This window comes from Populus alba, chromosome 16 (assembly GCF_005239225.2).
Source record: "Populus alba chromosome 16, ASM523922v2, whole genome shotgun sequence".
In the NCBI taxonomy this organism is placed as follows: domain Eukaryota; kingdom Viridiplantae; phylum Streptophyta; class Magnoliopsida; order Malpighiales; family Salicaceae; genus Populus; species Populus alba.
The window spans coordinates 822,229-843,259 of record NC_133299.1 but is presented as its reverse complement, the minus strand read 5'-3'; the positions used below and the strand labels follow the sequence as shown (position 1 = coordinate 843,259).

General features: G+C 36.2%; 2 protein-coding genes and 2 long non-coding RNA genes across 4 annotated transcripts in view; all 4 read left to right on the top strand.

Moving 5' to 3' along the window:
- The first annotated feature begins 755 nt into the window (after positions 1-755).
- Positions 756-1,274, top strand: LOC118039669 (uncharacterized). Its single transcript, XR_004685965.2, has 3 exons — positions 756-827; positions 921-992; positions 1,203-1,274. It is a non-coding gene; the product is annotated as an uncharacterized lncRNA (long non-coding RNA).
- A 58-nt stretch (positions 1,275-1,332) lies between these two features.
- Positions 1,333-2,719, top strand: LOC118039667 (uncharacterized). Its single transcript, XR_004685959.2, has 5 exons — positions 1,333-1,427; positions 1,569-1,640; positions 1,723-1,797; positions 2,018-2,089; positions 2,657-2,719. It is a non-coding gene; the product is annotated as an uncharacterized lncRNA (long non-coding RNA).
- Positions 2,720-3,196: 477 nt separating this feature from the next.
- Positions 3,197-4,793, top strand: LOC118039666 (cold-responsive protein kinase 1-like). Its single transcript, XM_035046433.2, has 3 exons — positions 3,197-3,412; positions 3,939-4,182; positions 4,507-4,793. Exons 1-3 carry the CDS (start codon positions 3,379-3,381, stop codon positions 4,691-4,693), a joined length of 465 nt encoding a protein of 154 aa, XP_034902324.1. The 5' UTR covers positions 3,197-3,378; the 3' UTR covers positions 4,694-4,793.
- Positions 4,794-5,474: 681 nt separating this feature from the next.
- LOC140954717 (uncharacterized) overlaps positions 5,475-21,031 on the top strand; it is a 36,757-nt gene continuing 21,200 nt past the window's right edge. The window contains exons 1-2 of the mRNA XM_073405388.1: positions 5,475-5,483; positions 5,563-5,932. Of these exons, the coding sequence (XP_073261489.1) occupies positions 5,475-5,483; positions 5,563-5,932 (379 nt within the window). The remainder of the gene's footprint in view (positions 5,484-5,562; positions 5,933-21,031) is intronic.

Here is a 21,031-nt window from a genome sequence, read left to right as displayed (position 1 = left end):
AATTTCCATTAACCCCAAAGTTCAATGAAGTATTAACTGAAAGTTCTTATCTTCTGGGTGAGATCACCTGAACAGTTCTCTATCCAACAATGATCTTGATGGTACCATCCCTCAGAATCTTACGGGTTTACAATCGCTTTGGATTTTGTAAGTCAAAGCGATATACGCAAGATATTTTTTGGTTATATATATATATATATATATATATATATTCATTCTGATATATGTGTTAAAAATCAGGGATCTTTCCAACAATCAATTGACCGGGCCAATACCAGACAGCATACGATTCTGTCAAAACTTGCGAGAGATGTACGTATTTCTTCTTACAGATTAAAACAGTCTTGCATCTATTTATGGACCTTAACCAAATACATGTACATCTTCCTGTCACAGCTATCTTCGACTCAACTTCCTCAGTGGTACTATAAACGAAAATTTGGGGAAACTCTCTTCACTGATGATTCTGTAAGGGAGTTCACAACCAGTTAGTTTTGGCTATAAGATCTTTCTATGTATTATTGCATGGTTTTTACTTCTTTTTGGCTTATATATGTATACAACTTTTGTTTTCCCTGCTAGTTTGTTAGCTTTATGGCACTAGCACCACTTAATAATAAATCCTCGAATAATTACATTACATGGATATGGTTCTGTGTGATTGCATGGAATCATCCGGATTTTTCACTGCTTTTTCATTCTACATGATATTTGTGTCTTGATTCCTCTTATACATTATATCATTCTATTTGCAGGGATCTTTATAGTAACAAGTTGTCAGGCATTATTCCAAAAGAATTAGGAAAGCTGTCTTTTTTCATCTCTCTGTAAGAAAAATCTATTCACTGCTTCTTCAAGTCTCTTTCTCAAGAGTACTATAAATTTATCTACTTATTTGTCTGTTTCTCTGGAGGGAAAAGGAACCTAGATGACAATGATCTTCATGGTGAACTTCCGAAGGAGCTTGGAAACTTGACCAATCTTCGACAGCTGTAATTTTCCCGTTTTACTCTTGTCATTTTGATCATAGATTGCTTTAACTTTAGATGAGGTCCCATGTGAAAAATTTGGAACGTATAGCCACCTAAGTAGTGCACAAGTGATGCGACGATAAAGCACAATCCATTTGAACTTATGATTTGCAAGAGGCTATTTAGTAAGAAGCATTTTGGTATTTACCTAACAGCCCTAATTTCTTGTAGATACTTGACAGCAAATAATTTTACTGGGACAATTCCTACGACATATGCGAATCTGACCAAACTTCTGCACTTGTGAGTTTCTTGCTTTTATTTTCTCTTGCAATTTAGCTCCACGCTATGATACAATTAAAGGAAGTATTTGGGTCAATGCAGTGCAGTGGGTGGAAACTATTTGTCTGGTCCAATACCTGATTATTTTGGAAAATGGGTGAATCTCACCAAACTGTAAGTCTTTGTTAATTTTTTTTTCTTCTAAAAAACAAAGTCAAGTTCAATGTTATAGTCTATAGAGGATTTAATTAAATTTATCAAGCAAAACAATTTGGTGCATGCATTGAGCTGACCGTTTCATTGTGTACTTGTCAGGGTTCTGATAGGAAATAATTTTGAAGGGAATCTGTCAGCACAAACTTTTAGTCTGCCAAGACTAGAGAGATTGTATGTGCAATAATGTGATGCCGGCATGCTGTTTTAATTTTAATGTGAAGATAGACATGAAAGTGCTGTTTAATGATTCCAGGTGGGTCAGTGATGTGAGCAATCCAGGAATATCATTCCCAGAAGAAGTACCGGAACCAAAATCTCTATTTTCCGTGTGAGTGTTTTTCTTCAGATTTATTATGGAATTAATCTGGGAAAATCTCTATTAACGCGTTGATGTTTTCCAAGTTCATGAGCACTTCAATGACAAATATTTTATTTCATATGAGAGTAACATTGTAAAGATCTTTTCGACATTGCTTCCGTCCTCTCAATTTCTAACATTTAATTGGTTACAAATAGAGAGTCTCTTACTTCTTCTATTGTTTGTGCAGGGTCCTGAGAAATTGCAAAATTAACTTCTCAATACCCGAATACATTGGCAATTGGTCAAAGTTAAAATATCTGTAAGTTTACCCTTTCAGAAATTTCCTGTAATTGTTCCATCTTAGGTAGTTTATTTTTCTCAACTGTGCTGGATTAGTCTGCTCCAAAATGGTTGAACTTTTTCTTTTCATAAGTAATAAATTGCATTACAACACCAAAAAGAGAGGCAAAAAGAGTGACGGTAGCAGTTGTTTGAATCAAGAGAAAATGCATGACCAGATTACCATAGCAACAAAGGATACAGTTTCATGTCCATACTATACACTTTTCTGGAAGATCAAAGCCATGCCACACATTCACGCAAAACATGAGAGAAAAACACAGAAACCTGAATATAAAGAAAATCTACATGCAATGATATATCGATGAAAAGCTCGTCAAATCTCTAAGACCTATTCGATGGCTTATTCATCCAGAAATCCATAACAGCCAAAATGGTTAAACTCCATCGTATAAGCTCAACACTTATATGCATTGATCTCATTTGTTGTTTCTCATTCCCAATTGAGTCTATATGCTTCAAAATTTAACATCAATTTCGAGTACTATTAGAACTAATATTTGATGCGTTTTGCTTTGTCTCCCAGAGATTTGAGCTTCAACAACTTAAGTGGTAGCGTTCCAGCAGCATTTCAGAGACTGAATAAGTTGTACGAGTTTAAGTTGTTTATAGATATATTGTATAGCTGGTAAACCATTGTTGCTGATGGGTTGAAGTTTCCTGCTTAGATTTTTAGCGAACAACACGCTCAGTGGGTTTCCTAATTGGACCAATAACTCGATGACAAATATCTATCCTAAAGCGTAAAACACTAGATTAACATCCGGTTATTGCAAGCTTATCTGCAACTGTCTGGATAATTTCTTTTTAATTACTCCATTGTCTAAGTCGGAAATAGGACATAATTACACGTTCTTTTGTCAGTGAAATAGTATAAAACTATATATTCTTAGGAATTTTTCAAACAATTGGATCAAACAAAAAATTTAGTCCCAAGATGGAGCTTGGTAGCGGACGTTTCTGGGATAGTATACAAGGTAAAACAAATCTCTTGTTCCTTAATTGTTTTCTTTGAAGCAATAACTTTTATGTTCTTTAACCTTTCTTCACTTTGATTTGGCATAACTGCAGGCTCAATTGCCAGATCTGACTGTAGCAGTGAAGAAGCTATTCGCTCATTCAAATGCAGTCGATGAAATAGCAACTGAAGTTTATGTCAAGAAAGCCAAGGAGTTGAAACACGACAACATTGTTAAATTGCTTTATATTTATTCAAGAAGGCACCTACATTTACTCATCTACGAATTCATGGAAGTTGGCTCGCTCGGACAAGTTTTATTTGGTAATTTCCTTTATCGCTCAGTCTCGATGCCTTTTTGGCATTTGCAAATTTTGCTAATCATATATGTTGCTTCTAATTTGGTAAATATGAACAGTAAATATACTAGAAAAGATAAAAATAAAGTGTTTATACACAGTCATGGTCTATTAAGAAAAACTTTTGACACTTTCGAGTTAAAGAATAATGTTTTTTTAAATAAGTATTACACGTCCAGCTGTTATACCGATTTAATGTGAAATTTTATGGCACTAGGAGAGTATCTAGTAACATTTTATAGTTATTTTCCGGTAATTCCTTAAAAATAAATAGATACAAGGAGCAGGTGAATATATTTATTATTTTTAATAAATCATGGATTTTATTATTTTATTTTATTGTGTTTGTCTTATTTTTCAAAGTGAATCCAAAAGATAATCAATAAAATGTCACATGTAGAAGGGCTTAAACCTTATGGTGATCCTTAGTCAACCATTTTCTCACAACCAGAACATGGCAGACTGCTGACTATTGACTTGGGGATTTGCAGGTACAAAGTCCACAGTGCGAATTGATTGGCCGAAAAGATTCATAATATGCAAGGGAATAGCGAAGGGTTTGAAGTATCTTCATGAAAGGAAGCCTCAAATAATACACAGAAACATAAAAGCCAATAATATTCTGCTTGATGCAAGTTGTAATCCGAAAATATCAGATTTTGGATTGGCAAAGCTTTACGAGGAGGAGGATCCACATGTTGCGGTTAGAGCAGCAGGAGGAGGAGGAGGAGATCTGTAAGTAAAAATTGACTTTACCATTTTATATGGAAAAAATTTGGTTCCAATTTAAACTATGATTTCGTTGTTGTAGCAATACATCCACGTCACCAGAGTATTTAACCCAAATCGGGTTAGCTTTTCATTATTTATTTATTTATTCTTATTTAACTTAGGAATTGTATTTTTTCTTACCTAGTTTAGGCTTAAGAATAGAATTAATGGGATTACATGGGTTGTATTTGTACAACAACTTGGATAAATTAAATTAAATATTTTGAATATCTCCACGTAGTTACGATTTGATATTATTTGATCTATCATTTCTCAATGCCTTTTCAGTTCATACATGTCACCAGAGTATGCAATCCGGAGAACCATGACAGCGAAAGCCGATGTCTACAGTTTTGGGATCCTTCTCCTTGAAATCGTTAGTGGGAGAAATAATGCTGAGTACAGAGAAAAGGAAGAAACTGTTGTTCTTCTAGATACGGTGAGAGCTGGATCGATTATTCTTTTACTTGGTTAATTTTTCTTAGCTAAAATATGATCAGCAGGGATTAATTAACAATTTTTAGTATTTTTTGCACATTAAAAGTGTGTAATGTTAAGTTTGATGATGAAAACCTTCTGCCTTTTCTTTTTTATTTTGTAATTACTTGGTTCTAATTATGTGGTGGTGACAAGAGAACATTGATATATGCATGAGAGACTTCATGAGAAAATATGTGTGTTTGATTTGTCTGCTATGATTTATTTATGCTGTTATTATGACTGTTGGTAATTTCATGAATTGAATAATATTATCATTAGATTTTACGATAATGTATAGATATTTTTATATATATATATTTTCCAACCCTAACCATTTAAGCCCAACTCAAAATAAATACTCAAGGGATTCTTTCTTCCCTTTCTGTTTTTCTCTCAATCCTAGCTACTTACTCTCTGGTGTGTTTTGCTTTTTATAATTACATGCTGAGTAGACTAGCAGACTTCATTTGTATACAAAAACAGGTTTTTATTTCCTTGGAGTATACTTGATTGCATAATTATTGAAGTTTGATGGCCAATTAGAGATTTGATTGAAACAACCTGAAATCAAGGACCACATCAGAAAAGGTGCTAAAATAAAGGGATTCAATTAAACTTTATCCGGGGGTTTGATTACAAAATTATAAAAACATCCATGGACCAACTCAGAAATATCATTTAAAGTTGAAAAACGGTGCCGTTTCAGAGGCAGTATTCATTGTCTTCTCCACCAATTCAGCAGACAGGAACCGTTTCAGTAACAAATGCCATAGATTATGGGGAACGTTTCACTGTAATAATGGTCCTGAACGTCTTCATTATAAAAAAAAAAAAAAAAAACGCATGCAGTTTTGGCTATAATAGGGAGAAGGACCCGAGGGAAAAGGGGGGAAAAGAACGAGACAGCAGAAAAAAAGGAGAGAAAAGAAGAACAAAGAAGGGAGAGCAGGGCAGAAAGAAAATGGGGGAACGAGAGGGGAGAAGAAGAGAAAACAGGAGGAGGACAGCAGAAAAAAAACAGAGAGAATAGAGTGTAAAGAAGAGAGAGGCAGAGGGAGTGAGCAGGATAAGAGAGAAAACAGGGAGGAGGCGAAACCAACAGAGGAACAGAGGACCAGCAGAAAACTCAACACCAACAGAGGAGTGGAGCCACCATCTGCTCTTTCTTTTCCAGAACGAAGGAAACAACAGAGTAAGCCGCTGCCACCATCGGCTCCACTTTCTTCAGAACCAGGTATGCTTATTTCCTTTCTCTGTCTGTACAAGAATTGACGCATGTTAGTCTAAAAAACAGAAACAGAGAGAAAACGCAAGAAACTACAAGAATCCTTCTGCACTTTAAACAGGGGCTCGTTTTTGCTACACTATACTATGATTTGTTGTGTTATATTGTAAGTAAAATCAATCAACTGTTCCGTATTGTATTGTTATATGATTAAAATAAAATTATTATTACATTGCTAATTAATGGTTTTAGTGCTGAATTACATGAACAAAGACTTGACCATAAATTGTAAAGATGCATTATTACTTATCAATGTTCACTTTCTGATTGGACCCAAGAAATGGGGGTTAAGCTATCAGCTTTTGGCCTTCATACTGATGCTTTAGCTTTTATTAATCTTTCTCTGCTCGACATTGCAAAAGATAGACATAATGGAAGCAAAAGATCGACATAATGGTACCAAAAGATGCTGAACATGAACAAAGACTTGACCATAAATTGTAAAGGTGCATTATTACTCTTCAATAAATATTCACTTTCTGATTGGACCCAAGAAATGAAGGATAAGCTATCAGCTTTTGTCCTTCATACGTACTGGTGCTTTAGCTTTATTAAATGCAAAAGATAAACAAAAGATGCTGAATTACATGAACAAAGACTTGACCATAAATTTTAAAGATGCATTATTACTTACTTCTCAATGTTCAGATTCCATGGGTTCAATCATTAATTTATGATGTATCAAATCATTTAGCAGAGCCATTAATTAGCTGGGCATGAGTGCTGACAGTGTGATTCTGTTTTCAATCTTGTTTTGTTACAATTTCCTGCTGCCTATTCATAAGCGGTAGTGAAGAACATATACAAAATGGAGAGGGTAATTATCTAACCATTTAGTCACCACTACAAATCTTCAATGGAATTAAGAACTTCATGTGATACACATTTTAGATTCCAAAGGCCTGTGCTGACAGCTTGCTTTTTCTTTGTTTTTCACTATCTTCTGTCTGACGCTTTTCCATTCACTTTTCAATTGCCTTTGGATTTTGCTTTCCTTAACGTCTTGAATTCAAGAAGGAAAGAGAGAGAGAGAAATGATCCCTAGTATCGAACCAATGGTATTTTTGGTACAAACGCTGCCCCATCTCGAGGGGCGGGGAGAAAGAAAAAGAAAAAACAAATGGTCACTAGTATCAAATCAAAGGTATTTTCGATACAAACACTACCCCATCTCGAGCCATTATAGAAGGCAGCATTTGATAATTGGACGACACTTCTCATGCTGCCCGAATAGTGCGAGGGTTTTCTTCATGTTAGCGTCTCGTGTTTTATTTTTTTTTTTTAATAATATTTAATATATTTAGATTACAATAATACCTCTGAGTAACTTTCAAATTTATAGTAAAAACAATGTAAAATGATTAAAAAAAAAAAGGGGACCATTGTAAGAGAATTATGCTAATTTTGTCTTATATTGTAGAGATGCCTTATATTTAGAGATCTACAAGTCACTTCATATGCTTGCTTGACAGAGCTTTGCCACCACGTGATAGAACATCATCCTCTGGCTCGAACTTAAGTTATTGAATTATTAGTTTCTTTTAATGTATAAATCGCCCACTTTATTTTAGCATATTTTTCATAATATGCTTGTACATTAAATAAGATGGTTTTAATAATGGTGTAAGCATTTTTTTAGCATACTATCTTTATGTATAAATCGCCCAGAAAATTAGTACACTTAGCTACCCATTAGATAAATATAATTAGACTTGCTTTAGTGCTGAGTACCTCTTTGTTGTTAGATAAAAATAAATTAAAAAATATAAATAGATTTTGCTTTTACTTGACCTCTTTGTCTAAATTAAATTTGTCTCTTACTCTTTTAAGAAAATTTGACGAAACTATCCCCACTTCCACTTTTCAATTTTTTTGAACACTTACTTTCACCTGTCATCCCTCATCTTTCCTTTTTCCTTTTGCCGAAACTCTACCTTTCACAAGTTTAGAAGCAAAAGCTGTCAACTGAGGCTAATTAAGAGATAATATATATCCATGCTTGTTTTCTAAACCTCACTGTGATACAAGTATGTATTATAATTATCGAGACAAGCTCTCTTTTCTTGATTTTTTTTCTTTTCTTTTCGCAGAATATGACTGATCTTTGTATTCCATCTTTGATTTAGAAATGGTAGGGATTAAAAGGAGAGATCTTAGTAAAATTATGTGAAAACTCTACTATTTAAATGGGCTTTATTGGAATTAAGATTGGCTTGCGTACATGGTTGTGATCATGGGCAGGAACTCTGTATTTTCCAAAAGCTACTGGAATTTCTTCTGGTTGATTGGTAGTGGTCTCTGCTATTCCACGGAAAGGGGACCTTGGCGGGAGAGAGAAGAATTAATAAGCTTTAGTGGCGGGCTTCGAGGAACCTTTTCTTGACTTTCGTCGTTTACACATGATCAATGGCTTAATCCACTGCATCACCTGGAACTGCTCTTGCCTTTAGGACCGACCCCTATAGACATTAGTCAGAATCCAATTCTGAATTATTTTTAAAAAAAATTATTTTTTTTTAAATAAAATAAATTGCATTTTTTTTCATGTTTTAAAAAATTCAAAAATAAATATTGTAATCAGTTTATGATTATCCATTAGGATTTGACCAACATGTCAAAAAACAATTTCCAATCTTTTTTTAGGATTCAGATGTAGATTTTAATATTTGAAAAATGTAAAATTAGATGATAAAGTACACCGTCAGGTATTAAAGATACAATGTGTAAATAAATATGCTAAAATTCAGACTTTAGAACGGCTAGGATTTACCAAATAAAATAGATATTTTCTTATGAAGAAAGATTTGTCTTAAACCTTAGAAAATACCAACGAAAAGAAACCCAACTTAGAAAAAAAAAACGATCAAACACTACAAGATTTCACAGTTTTACCGACGGAAATATTCCGTCGGTGTGTGATAGAAAGTTCGTCGGTAAATTATTTACCGACTATATTACCGACGGAATACGCCCGTCGAAATACCTTTTGTCGGTGATTCCACATTCCGTTGCTATATCGGTCGGAAATACAAAAAAAACATTTACCGACGGTTTTACCGATGGACTGTGCGAGCCAAAAAAAAAAGTTTCCCGCTTGGAATATACCGACGGAATAAATCCGTCGGTAAAAGTGTCGGTGATATTTCATACCGACCGAATATTTCCGTCTGTAAATTCGTCGGTAAGTTTATACCGATGGATTATTTCCGTCGGTGAATATGTCGGTGATGGGATGGAATACCGACCGAATCTGTCCTTCTGAATATTCGTTGGTGATGGTGGCAGACACTGTCCAATGCCGACGGAGTTATTCCGTCGGTAAATCCCTGTGTAATTTTTTTTTAATTTTTTAGAAAAAATAATATAAATTAATGGTAATACAAACCAATTATGCAAATAAAATTTATATTAAGCAACAAAAACTCAAAGTTAAATAATATTAATTACAAAATGAATGTGTTTCAAAAAAAAAATTAAACGAAATTTTAAATGTAAATAATGTTTATTAAAAATTAATATAAAGGTGGAGGAGGAGGAGGAGGAGGAGGCTGGGGGTTAGGCGGCCAAAAAGGATTAGGCGCACATGTTCCACCTTGTGTCATGTTCATGACCATTTGGCGAAGCTCTTCATAGGCCGCTCTTTGTTGTTCAGACTCTGCTCTGTGTTGTTCATTCGCCAATCTTTGCTCTTTTTTGAGTTGTATGTACGCCTCTGATAGGTGGTCGCACCTTTGCTGCAAGGCTACGAACACCTTAGATTGGGAGCTCGATACAGATTAGGAGCTCCCAACGATTGAAGCAGTACCGGTCGATCGCAAGTTGGCGGCGGTAGTGTTGGAGAGCCCGTAAACCCGATTTTTATCGGGTCCACCTGACGATCCAGCCTCCATCCACAAATCCGGATCGAATTCTGGATGGGTCGAAGGATCGTCCTCGTATCTCTCCCTCAATCGATTATTATAGGTCTCCTGAAAAAAAAAATCATCATATTCAATTCAATAAACATAATAATAAGTTACAAAATAAAATGGTTGAACAAACATACCACAAACTGTTGAGCATGGTTGTCAACGAATTATTGCGTCCCCTTTTGGCGGTCATGACTCCGCACGTGCGTCTCCACAAACAACTCCATAGGGTTCGGCTCACGTCCAAGAGACGTAGCCTATAATGAAAAAAATTTATTAACAACAAATTAATTGAACGATATATTTCATTTAAATTAATCTTACCATCCGTTTCGCATGTGCACCAAACGAAACGGAGCCGCCGGTGTGCATTGTCACTGAGCCATGAATTGGTCGATTCCGGTTGCCAGCACCGGACTGTGAGCGTCGAGTGAACCGCTCAAACGTCACGTGCTGAAGATAGTGTGGCCATATATCTTCCGGGATGTATATCGGTTTGAAATCCCTCCAAACCGCAACATCGTTCCAACCTTGGAACCCCTTATCCCTCGTTGTTTTTTTCCTTTTCTGGGTTTCATTACCAAAAATCACGCAACCTAATTCACGCATTGAAAAAATTACATTTTGAAACATAAATAATTATGTAAAAAAAAAAAAGTCGTATTGTTTTCGATGTTACCTAATTGCCGCGTGATTTTCCCACACCCTCCTCACAACAGTGTCATGTTCATCGTCCCAGCTAAATCGATGCTATGTATAAAAAAATAATTTTTTTTAAAATGTTAATAATTTATTTACAATTATAACTAGAATTTATTAGAAATAAGCTGAAAATTATATATTAACACGAACCTCAAATCTACGAAAACCATGCATTGATTTGAGGCATCCATTCGGATGCCTGGATATCTGACTCCATTGAAACAATGGAATCTCCATCGACGCTTTAAACGCCGATGATATTACTCGGGCGGCCTCAATGTTTGTGAACCTGAAAAGAAATGAAATTAATGAAATAGTGATTACTTCATAAATTATGTTTTAAATTTGTTTTTTATATATATATATAAAAAACTAAAACTCTTAACAAACTTACATTGAAAGATCGTCCTTCCACTATGCCTCGTACTTGCGGGTAAATTGATTCCGCTACGAAGGCACGCCGCTTCTGCGATGTGAAACATCGCTGGAAGAGGCAGCATCGGTTGACGGCGCAAGTGGTGTAGGTGCCTCTTCTTGAGAGGCACCTAAGGAAACATCAGCATCGCTACTAGACGAACTTGATTCGACTGGATGTGAACGACTAGCTCTGGATTTCATTCTCTGCATCTAAACAATTTTATATAAATAATTGTATAATAAAATTCAAAAGTTAAAAAAAATCGGCAGCACCTCCCCTATACTGGATACTACCCAAATCTACAAACCTGCAAATATTAACAATAGCCACAACCAATTGACCCAATCTATACTAATTATTCCCAACATATTCAACTATTAATCATAAGATAAATTCAACGTTAACAATTTACAATTCACAAATTATTCAATAATTATGTCAATACAACAAAAACTATAAATTCAAAATAAATAGAAACAATTAAACACAAATCATCAAGTTTAGAGTAAAATTAATAATTCTTCCAACATATTCAATTATTAAATCTAAGATAAATTCAACATTAACAATATTAATTCAACAAATTATTAAATAATTATGGCAATACAACAATAAAATATATTCAATAAAATAAAAAAGAATTATAGCCTAACAATTAAAATCAATGGAAACAGTTAAACACAAATCATGCAATAATATAAAAAAAAATACTAATTATTCCAATATATCCAATTATTAATTCTAAGGTAAATTCAACATTAACAATTATAATTCAACAAATTAATCAATAATTATATATGGCAATACAACAATAAATTAAAAAAAAATATAGACTAACAATTAAAATCAATGAAAATAATTAAACACAAATCATGCAATAATAGAGTAAAATTAATAATTATTCTAACATATTCAATTACTAATTCTAAGTTAAATTCAACTTTAACAACAAATATTCAACAAATTAACTAATATGTTATTATGACAACAAAACAATAAAAAAATATTCAAAAAATTCAAAAAAAAAACCTACATCAAGAAAAGGAACGAAATATACATACCTTGATAATGTGACAAATTCAAAACTTTATCTATATTACAAAAAAAAAACACCAAAACAACAAAATAACAAAAATAAAAACAACTAAAAATAAATTAAAAGTAAATAAAATAAATTGAAAAAAAACACATACCTTTTAATATGAGGAAGATTCACAACACTAAATCTTGCTAGAGATTGAAAGCAAAAAAATCAAAAATTTGAGGTGCAAACGGAGGAGAAGAGAAGAGAAGCGGCGCGGGGAGAGAAGAAGAAAAATGAGGTGAAGCGGCGGGGGCTGGAACTTATATGGCAGTTTTGCCGACGGAATCACCGACGGAATTAATATCCGTCGGTAACAGGTCAAAAATACATCGGTAATTTTTTGAATTTCGCACCGAATTTTTAAAAGCCCTCCATATTTTTCGACGTCCGTCGGTGATTCCGTCGGTAATATGACAAGTTTAGAGGCGCTTTAATTCACACACTTTGGAAATCACGCGGTCCGTCGGTATTTCTGTCGGTATTAGCGTCGAAAAATCCGTCGGTGATTGTGGCATTTTGTTGTAAATATTTTCGAACTCTCTGTGAGATACCAACGGATTTAATTCCGTCGGTATACCCGTCGGTGAAGGTGGCATTTTGTTGTAATTATTTTCGAACTCTCTATGAGATACTGACGGACTAGAATCCATCGGTATACCCGTCAATGATTGTGGCATTTTGTTGTAAATGTTTTCGAACTCTCTGTGATATGCCGACGGATTGAATTCCGTCGGTATACCCGTTGGTGAAGGTAGCATTTTGTTGTAATTATTTTTGAACTCTCTGTGAGATACCGAAGGACTATAATCCATCGGTGTATGTGTCGGTGAATCCGTCGGTAATCTCGTCGGTGTTGGTGGCATTTCGCGTAATTAATTTCGAACTCTCTAAAATTTCGAACTGATAAACTGTCCATCACATAAAACAATAACCACATTGCTTAAACAGTAAATATTTTGTTTTACAAAATACATCATCCATAATCTAAATTACATGAGACAAATGTTTTTACATAGGGCTTCATTTTCATAATTAGTCGGAATTTTCTTCTTCTTCCTCATCAATTGAATTGTCATCATCTTCATCGCAATCTTCAATATGGATATCATCTTCTTCATCGACATTTGCTTGTCCGCTAGAGCTGAGAACAACATTCAACTCCTCTCCGTCAATATCAACAAGACTATCATCGAGAACTCGAAAATTTGAATTTTCTTCCAATTCAATCGAAGGAGCAACTCGATATGGTTCAACCAACTCACGAACTTGAAAGACTTCATCTCGCACACTTGTGTCTTCGTTCTCATCCTGAACAAACCTCGACATGACCCCCGTGGGTTTTGTTTTTAAAATGGACAAACCAATCAACTCTTGATCGATCCTTTTTAAATGAAGGGGTGTGTATGTAATAAACTTGTTGACATTGCTTTGCGAAAACAAAGACATCGTTTATGTTGTGGAGTCTAGCTTTTGAGTTGATTTCGACCAGACCATGGTGCGGATCAACTCTGATTCCTCTGTCCGTCGTGTCATACCAATAGCATTTCAATAAAAACACTTTATTCTGCTCGCTATGATATTGCAGTTCGACGACCTCTTCTAATCTACCATAGTAGTCAACTTCTAACTAGCTACTTGTGGATCCCTTAACACAAACACCGCAGTTGTATGTCTTTCTTCCTTGCCCATATTCTTCAGTATGGAAAACATATCCATTGACAAAATACCCGTTGTAGCACTTAACTTTTCTTTCAGGGCCGAGGCTTAGTGAAGACAATGACTTAGGCGCACTCCTTCCCATTTGATAAACCTTGTAAATATATGTAATTAAATGTACATCAATAAACGGTAAATGAACGAGAATCTCGTAATGACATGCATACGTTAGAATGAGTTTGTGATAGTGCTTACATGTGTTTTGAACCATGTGGCAAATTGTTCATCTTGTAATTGAAAGATCTGGGATTCGGTCAGCTGCGAGTTATTGGAGAGCAAATATTGTCGATGTTGCCTGCAAGTGATAATGTGTATGATATTACAATATATAATTAACAGTATATTACTGACAAAGTTTAATTAGTATTACACATATATAGACTTACTGAATAAATGGTCTCAGCTCATCACAGTTAAATAGAACATAGTTGTGTGCTTGTTTGAATTCTATTTTCGACAAATATCTTCCTCTTACGGCATTTTTAGGTGTGGGTCGTCCAGTATTGGAGAATATTGACAAGTTCCCACTGGAAGGCACTTCATCGCCATCGTCATTCCATGGAACGCGATTGATTCTTGTTCTCAGATGAGGTTCGAAATAGTACGAGATAAATGTTGATATCTCTTCAACAATATAGGCCTTAGATATCGAAGCCTCAACATGCGCCTTGTTCTTAACCTTTTTTTTAGATTAAACAAGTACCTGCATTGAAGTACAATTCAAGTATTTTCAATTAAGAAAAACATAGAAAATACTTTAAGATATGAATTCCATTGCAACTGTAATATCTCACCGTTCGAATGCGTACATCCATCTATACTGGACCGGTCCTCCAACTTTTGCCTCGAACGGTAGATGTATAGGGAGATGCTCCATTGAGTCAAAAAATGAAGGAGGGAATATCATCTCAAGTTTGCATAGTGTCTCGATGATATTCGTTTGAAGCCTCTCAATGTGCTCAACATTCATCTTGCTGGAGCATATATCTCTGAAGAAATGACTGATCTCCGTCAGTGCATTCCCATATTCCCTTTTGGCAACAAATTCACGAAAAGCTAATGGGATGAGTGTTTGCATAAACATGTGGCAGTCATGACTCTTCATTCCATACAATCTGCAGTCCTCTATGTTAACAAGCCTTGATATGTTCGATGCATGTCCATCCGGAAAACGCAGACTCTTAAGCCATTTATAGACTAGCAGTTGTGCGTGTTTCTCTAACACGAAGCTTGCCCTTGGTTTTGCAACCCGTGACTCCTCATAAACCAACTCCATATTTTTACGGTTACAGTATAAAGCTATTATATCCAATCTAGCCTTCATGTTGTCCTTTTGTCTTCCCTTCACATTCATGACGGTGTTGAAAATATTCTCAAACATGTTCTTTTCGATGTGCATGACGTCAAGGTTATGGCGGAGAAGATTGGTCTTACAATACGGAAGCTCCCAAAAGATACTTCGTTTTACCCAATTATGGGTCAAACCAAAACCAGGAAACTTTTGCTTACCTGATTGAAGGCCAAACACAATGTCACCGTACTCTGATACAACATGATGCAATTCTTCACCAGAAAGACGCGGGGATGCAACATCTTTTTCAACTCTACCAACAAAGAAATCTTTTCTGTTCTTTCTGAACCTGTGATTAAGTGGCAAGAAGCGACGATGACAGTTAAAAAAAGAAGCTTTACCTCCGTTTGCTAGCGTGAATGCCTTGTTGTTTTCCATGCAGTATGGACATGCGAGTTTCCCATGCGTGCTCCAACCAGAAAGCATTCCATAAGCTGGAAAATCACTGATAGTCCACATCATAACCGCCCTCATAAGGAAATTTTGTTTCCTCGATATATCATAAGTCAGAGATCCGGAGGACCACAACTGCGCCAGCTCATCTATCAACGGTCGAAGAGAAACATCTATATTCCGCCCCGGGCTGCTTGGACCGGGTATGACAGTAGATAGAAACATGAACTCTGGCCTCATACACATTCCCGGTGGCAAGTTATAAACTGTGAGAATGACCGGCTAACAAGAATAGGGAGTAGCAAATGACCCAAATGGGTTGAACCCGTCTGTACACAACCCAAGTCGAACATTCCTTGATTCAGCAGAAAAGTCAGGATGCACACTGTTAAAGTGTTTCCACGCTTCGCCGTCAGAAGGATGCACCATCACACCATCAACGGCATCGTGTGTTTGGTGTCATGTCATGTGCTCAGCAGTCCTTGGTGACATAAATAACCTCTGCAGTCTAGGTGTGATCGGGAAATATCTAAGTTTTTTATATGCCACTAGAGTCTTCCCCCTGCCAGTTATGGGTTTGTAATGGGAATGCCCGCATGTCATGCACTCGGTCATCTCAGCATTTTCAAGGTAGTATAACATGCAGAAGTTAGGGCACATGTCAATTTTCTGGTATCCTAAACCGAGGGGTTTCATCATGGACTTCGCAGCATGGAAGTTCTCTTTGAGCCTGTTCCATTCAGGTAAAATGCTTCTTGCCCAATCAATAATTTTGTCATACCTGGCCTCACTCAACCCGTGATCTGACTTGATGGTGAACACCTGTGCCACAGCCGATAATTTACTGTGGTTTTGTGCAGCCATCCCATAAATGGTTCGTCAAAATCTATTCAACAAATCAAAAAAACCTAGCTGCCTATGCATTAGGCTTCTTCTTCTACAATTGGACCATTGATTGACATTATCTTGATTCATTCTCATTGCATCTGTTGTAACCCATTTTTGGGTCCCCACATAAAAAATAAAAAAATTCAAAAAAATATATTATAAAAAAAACACAAAACGGTCCGTTTGGAACGGCACCATCGTCTTCTTCCCCTGGACACGCAGAGAACAGGGGAGAAGAATTGCTTTTTTTTCTCTTCTCTTTTTGCCTACTTTCTTTCCCGTTTATTGCGCAAAAAGAAACGCCCGCCTGGACACCCACTGCCTGGCGTTGTTATCCGTTGAAGGTAGTGGAGGGGGCGGCCAACAGTAGCCGCCCCAGCACGTTCGCCCTCCCCTGTTTTCCTATAAATACAGAGGAGGCCTGCTGAAAAAGAGAAGAAAAAAGGAAAACCCGGAGAGAGGACAGAAGAGGGAGGAGACGAGAGAAAGAGAGAGAAAGAGGAAAGGAAAGGAGAGAGTAAGGGAGAACACAGAAGAAGAAGAAAGAAGAAGAAGAAGAGAAGAAAGAAGAAGAAAGAAGAAGAAGCAGAGGAGAAAACGAAAAAAAAAACAGAGGAGAGAGAGAAGGAAAACGCAGAGCCACCGCCGGCCACCCAACTGTCAGCGCTGCTTCCTATCGCTACCAGCAGCACCGCCTTCAGAACCACCACAGGTCAGCCCTCTACCCCTTATCCTCGTTTTCTGTTCATCTTCTTCTTGCATGCAGAACGTGCACTGTGCACGTTCTGCAAGCAAGAAATTAATTACCCGGTTACTGTGCATGTGCACAGTAACTGGCTAATTAATTCACTAGTTACTGTGTGCACAGTAACCCGGTTACTATGTGCACAGTAACCAGCCCATGCATTTGGGCCAGGTTCAGCCTAGCCCATGTATTTGGGCCTGACCTGGCCCATTTCAAAGAAAAAAAAAATAAAAAATATTTGTTTCAGCATTTTATAATTTTTCCGCATAGTTTTTATGTCATTTTGATTAATATTGGGTGGTATTTTATGTTGTTAAAAATACAAAAATCTGATATTAAAATACCCGGTTTTCCTCAAAAACTTCCAAAAATACAAAAAATTAAAAAAAAAGAGAAAAAAATGTTTTTGTGCATACGGCCAAGTGTCTCAAAGCTAAAAAATCATATTGTATTTTTCATACACAAAAAAAAAAACAATGTTTTAGCATGCATTTTGGCTTTAATAACCAGTTTATTAAAGTCAAGAGAATATTGGCCAAAATTTCAAAAACAACAAAAAATTTATTTTGTTTGTCTTTTAGTATCCGGGGTATGACATTACACGTAATGCATATTCCGGATATTTAATTTCTTTTTTTCTGGACACTCGAACCTGGGATATGACATTACATGTAATGCGTATTCCAAACAACTACAAACCATAACACGACTTTAGATTTTATCAGACAAAACAATGCAGCTTACCTTAGGTAGGGCGTAGTTGGGGTGCTAATACCAGCTTCCCTTTACGCAACCAGTCTCCGTACCCCATCTCTGAGACCAGTTAGGGTTCCTAGTAACCAGAATACTAGGTGGCGACTCCCAGTCCATTTTTTCACTTGTAGAGACAAGAATTCCTTGTCTCTCCTTATTTGCCAGGAAGGAATAAATATTCCGATGATATTTCCTTGAGGGTGGACGATCGCCGCGCCGCTGCACACGTGCGACAGAATGGCGACTCCACTGGGGACCTTGTGGACTAAGCTTTGTTGTTGTCTGATTATTGTGTTTTTTGTGTTGTGTTTGCGTGTTTATCTTTTAAATATGCATTTCCCTTTATTTATTTCTTACGCTTTAATTTCCATGTACATATTTGTTCATGCATTGTATAGAACTGCCCTCATGCATCACAAATGCTTAATATTTTCTAAGCACACACAAGCTTCTAATTTTAAGTGGGGAATTAACGATCTGCCCTTGACTATTGGTCGAGTTCAGATGCGTGAAACACCCAACTCATATCTGAGAGCTGCTTGTAATAGTGGGCATATGTGCCTTAACTATTCTTTGCAACGCCCCATACTGCCTTTACGAGGACGTCACTGGGCAGATATGAGACCCTTTTTAGACCAGGTAGAAAACCTATTCATGAATAGACCCTGTCTTTAGTTTGTATGCGCTATCTTTACATCAAGGCAAACCCTTCTTGACATACATTTAACATGCATACATGGCAGATTGAAATATAGGTCCCCAAAAAATCTACAACACCCGACTTCGAGCAAGAAACATGGAAGATGAAGAGCTTGCTCAACGTGAGGCCTATTTGCACGAAGAGTTGGAGTCTTTGAAAATAAGTGTGGCTCACCTCACTAGCTACTCGAGCACTATATTTGAGAAATGCCCTCTGGTGAAGGTCCTTCCAATGAATCATTTTGTTCAAGCCCCAACAAAGACTCAACCTGAAGGAAATTGAAGGGCCCACGTGATCAAAAGCCTCAACACAATTTGAAGGGGAATTGCATCACAACCGTTTGCAGATGGAGCCTGTTCTTTTTCTCTTCCAAAATAACTACCTCAATTTGATCATGCCTCCAAAAACTTGATTTTTTGTTTCAACCTATTCTAGTTTTTGTTGGTCATTTGGCTAAAAAAATTCCACAAGACTTTCCTTGTCCACTAAGCCTTTCTTGTTAATAAAATCATGTGTTTTGTTGTGTTCATCACATGCCTTCATTTTTGTTGTTTCATGCAAATAACACATTGAGCATAACCTTTAAGCATGAAACCATCGCACCCAAAATCTTGTGGTGCTTTTCCCTTTTCTTCCAAAACTATGCATGATCGCATGTAAGGATGTTTAGGAATTCAAAGTTTAGTACAAAAAACAGAAATCATGTTGACGTTTGTCCGAAACAAACGAGTTCTGGAAATTCAGGTGATTCCTTAGAGAGGTTAACCAATTACACCTAGAAAAACCAAAAAAAAAAAAAAAAAAACATGAAGTGACTCCAAAAGCTGGGTTTTATTTGCATGAATAATGAGAAATCACATTGCATACTCGCATGAAAGCAAGGCTTACCGATCCTAAATGCATGCATTTGAGATGAAGAAAGGCCATCTTTGATAATCCTTTCACAAAACTGAAATATATCATTTGCAGTCCCTTTTTTAGCCTAATAAATTTTTCTTGAAAAATAACCCTTGCTAGGATCACACCCCTACACTGGGGGGCAAGTGCAAAAAAATCCATAATGATTGAAAGTGCCCAAATAACTCTTGGGGGCATGAAAAAGTCTTCAACAATGAAAGTGCTCAAACAATACTGGGGGGCATAAAAGAAAATTCTCTTTCATCAAAGGTGCCCATACAAAGCTAGGGGGCATGAAGAAAAATCCAAATGATCCAAAAATTTTGAGCAAAAATTACAAGGCCAATGCAATGATGCTCAAAATCAAATGAAGAAAACAAAAATAAAGAGAAAGAGCCCAAGCCCAAACACTGGGGGCACCGTGGACCATTTTACAAAATCAATTCTAAGGTCCAAAAATGTATGAACAAAAGAGTTTGGGATATAAGCACTTGTGATCCTTAGTCTTAAAGTCCCTTAAACACCTTTTGAGCCTACAAATATTCTTCATAGTCAAAAGCCCAAGCCTACAGTACGTGCCTAATCAAGCCCTTTCTGATCAAAGGCAAGCAATCTGGATCGGTATGCAGTGCTTTCTCATGCGAGTCAAATCATTATTCATGCAAATAAAAATAAATGTTTTGAATCAATTCGGTTCTCAATAACCCTCAAATTGAAATTTAAACCTTTTGTGACCAACCATATGTCACTTCATCTTTAAACCAAAAGCAAAAAAGCTTTTTATCACTTCAAGAAACCTGTCCATAGGAATCGCTTGAATTTTTGAGAACAAGTTTATTTTGAACCAATGTCAAAAATAATTTTTGTGTGTTTGGATAACTTGGAAGTTCCAAAAATTTTTACATGAAAAACATTTCATTGTACAAAAAAACCCAAAACCTTACTTTCACATATCCTCACCCCAAACTAAACCCAAGAAGTTGAACACTTTGGGGGCATGATCAAGCTGATGGGGGCAATCAATAAAACACATGGTAGGGCTGGCTCCATGATTCCTTGTTCTAAAGGAAAATGACGGGCAAAATTTGGTAACTCTACTTGTTGGGGTGAAGGACAAAGATGTATGAATGACATCAAACCCTTCCCAGAGGTCAAGATCACAATATGTAAACGCCGAGTAAGCAAAAGTGGAAAGCCATCGAAGTTTACTACCAAACACTACAACTTTGAGAGAAAACAAAGACACCATGAAGAAATGGGGGCCTATATTTCTCAGGTAAGTATACATGCATATCAATTGTCGCACGTGTGCGGCGTCGCGGCGAAAATCAAATATAGTTTTGTTCCATTTTTCTGTATCTACAAATGTAAATCTAATCTATAATCTATGGGGATACAAGAAAAAAAAAAAAATATTGTCTTTTATGGGTGGAAAATGGAAAAGGGAGGTCGCCAACCTAGTATTTGTTCACTAGGAACCCTAACTGGTCTCA

Coding starts and splice junctions, on each gene's coding strand:
- LOC118039666 (XM_035046433.2), top strand. CDS start 3,379: ATGGAAGTTGGCTCGCTCGGACAAGTTTTATTTG. Junction 3,413..3,938: donor GCTCGGACAAGTTTTATTTG/GTAATTTCCTTT, acceptor GGGGATTTGCAG/GTACAAAGTCCACAGTGCGA. Junction 4,183..4,506: donor GGAGGAGGAGGAGGAGATCT/GTAAGTAAAAAT, acceptor ATGCCTTTTCAG/TTCATACATGTCACCAGAGT.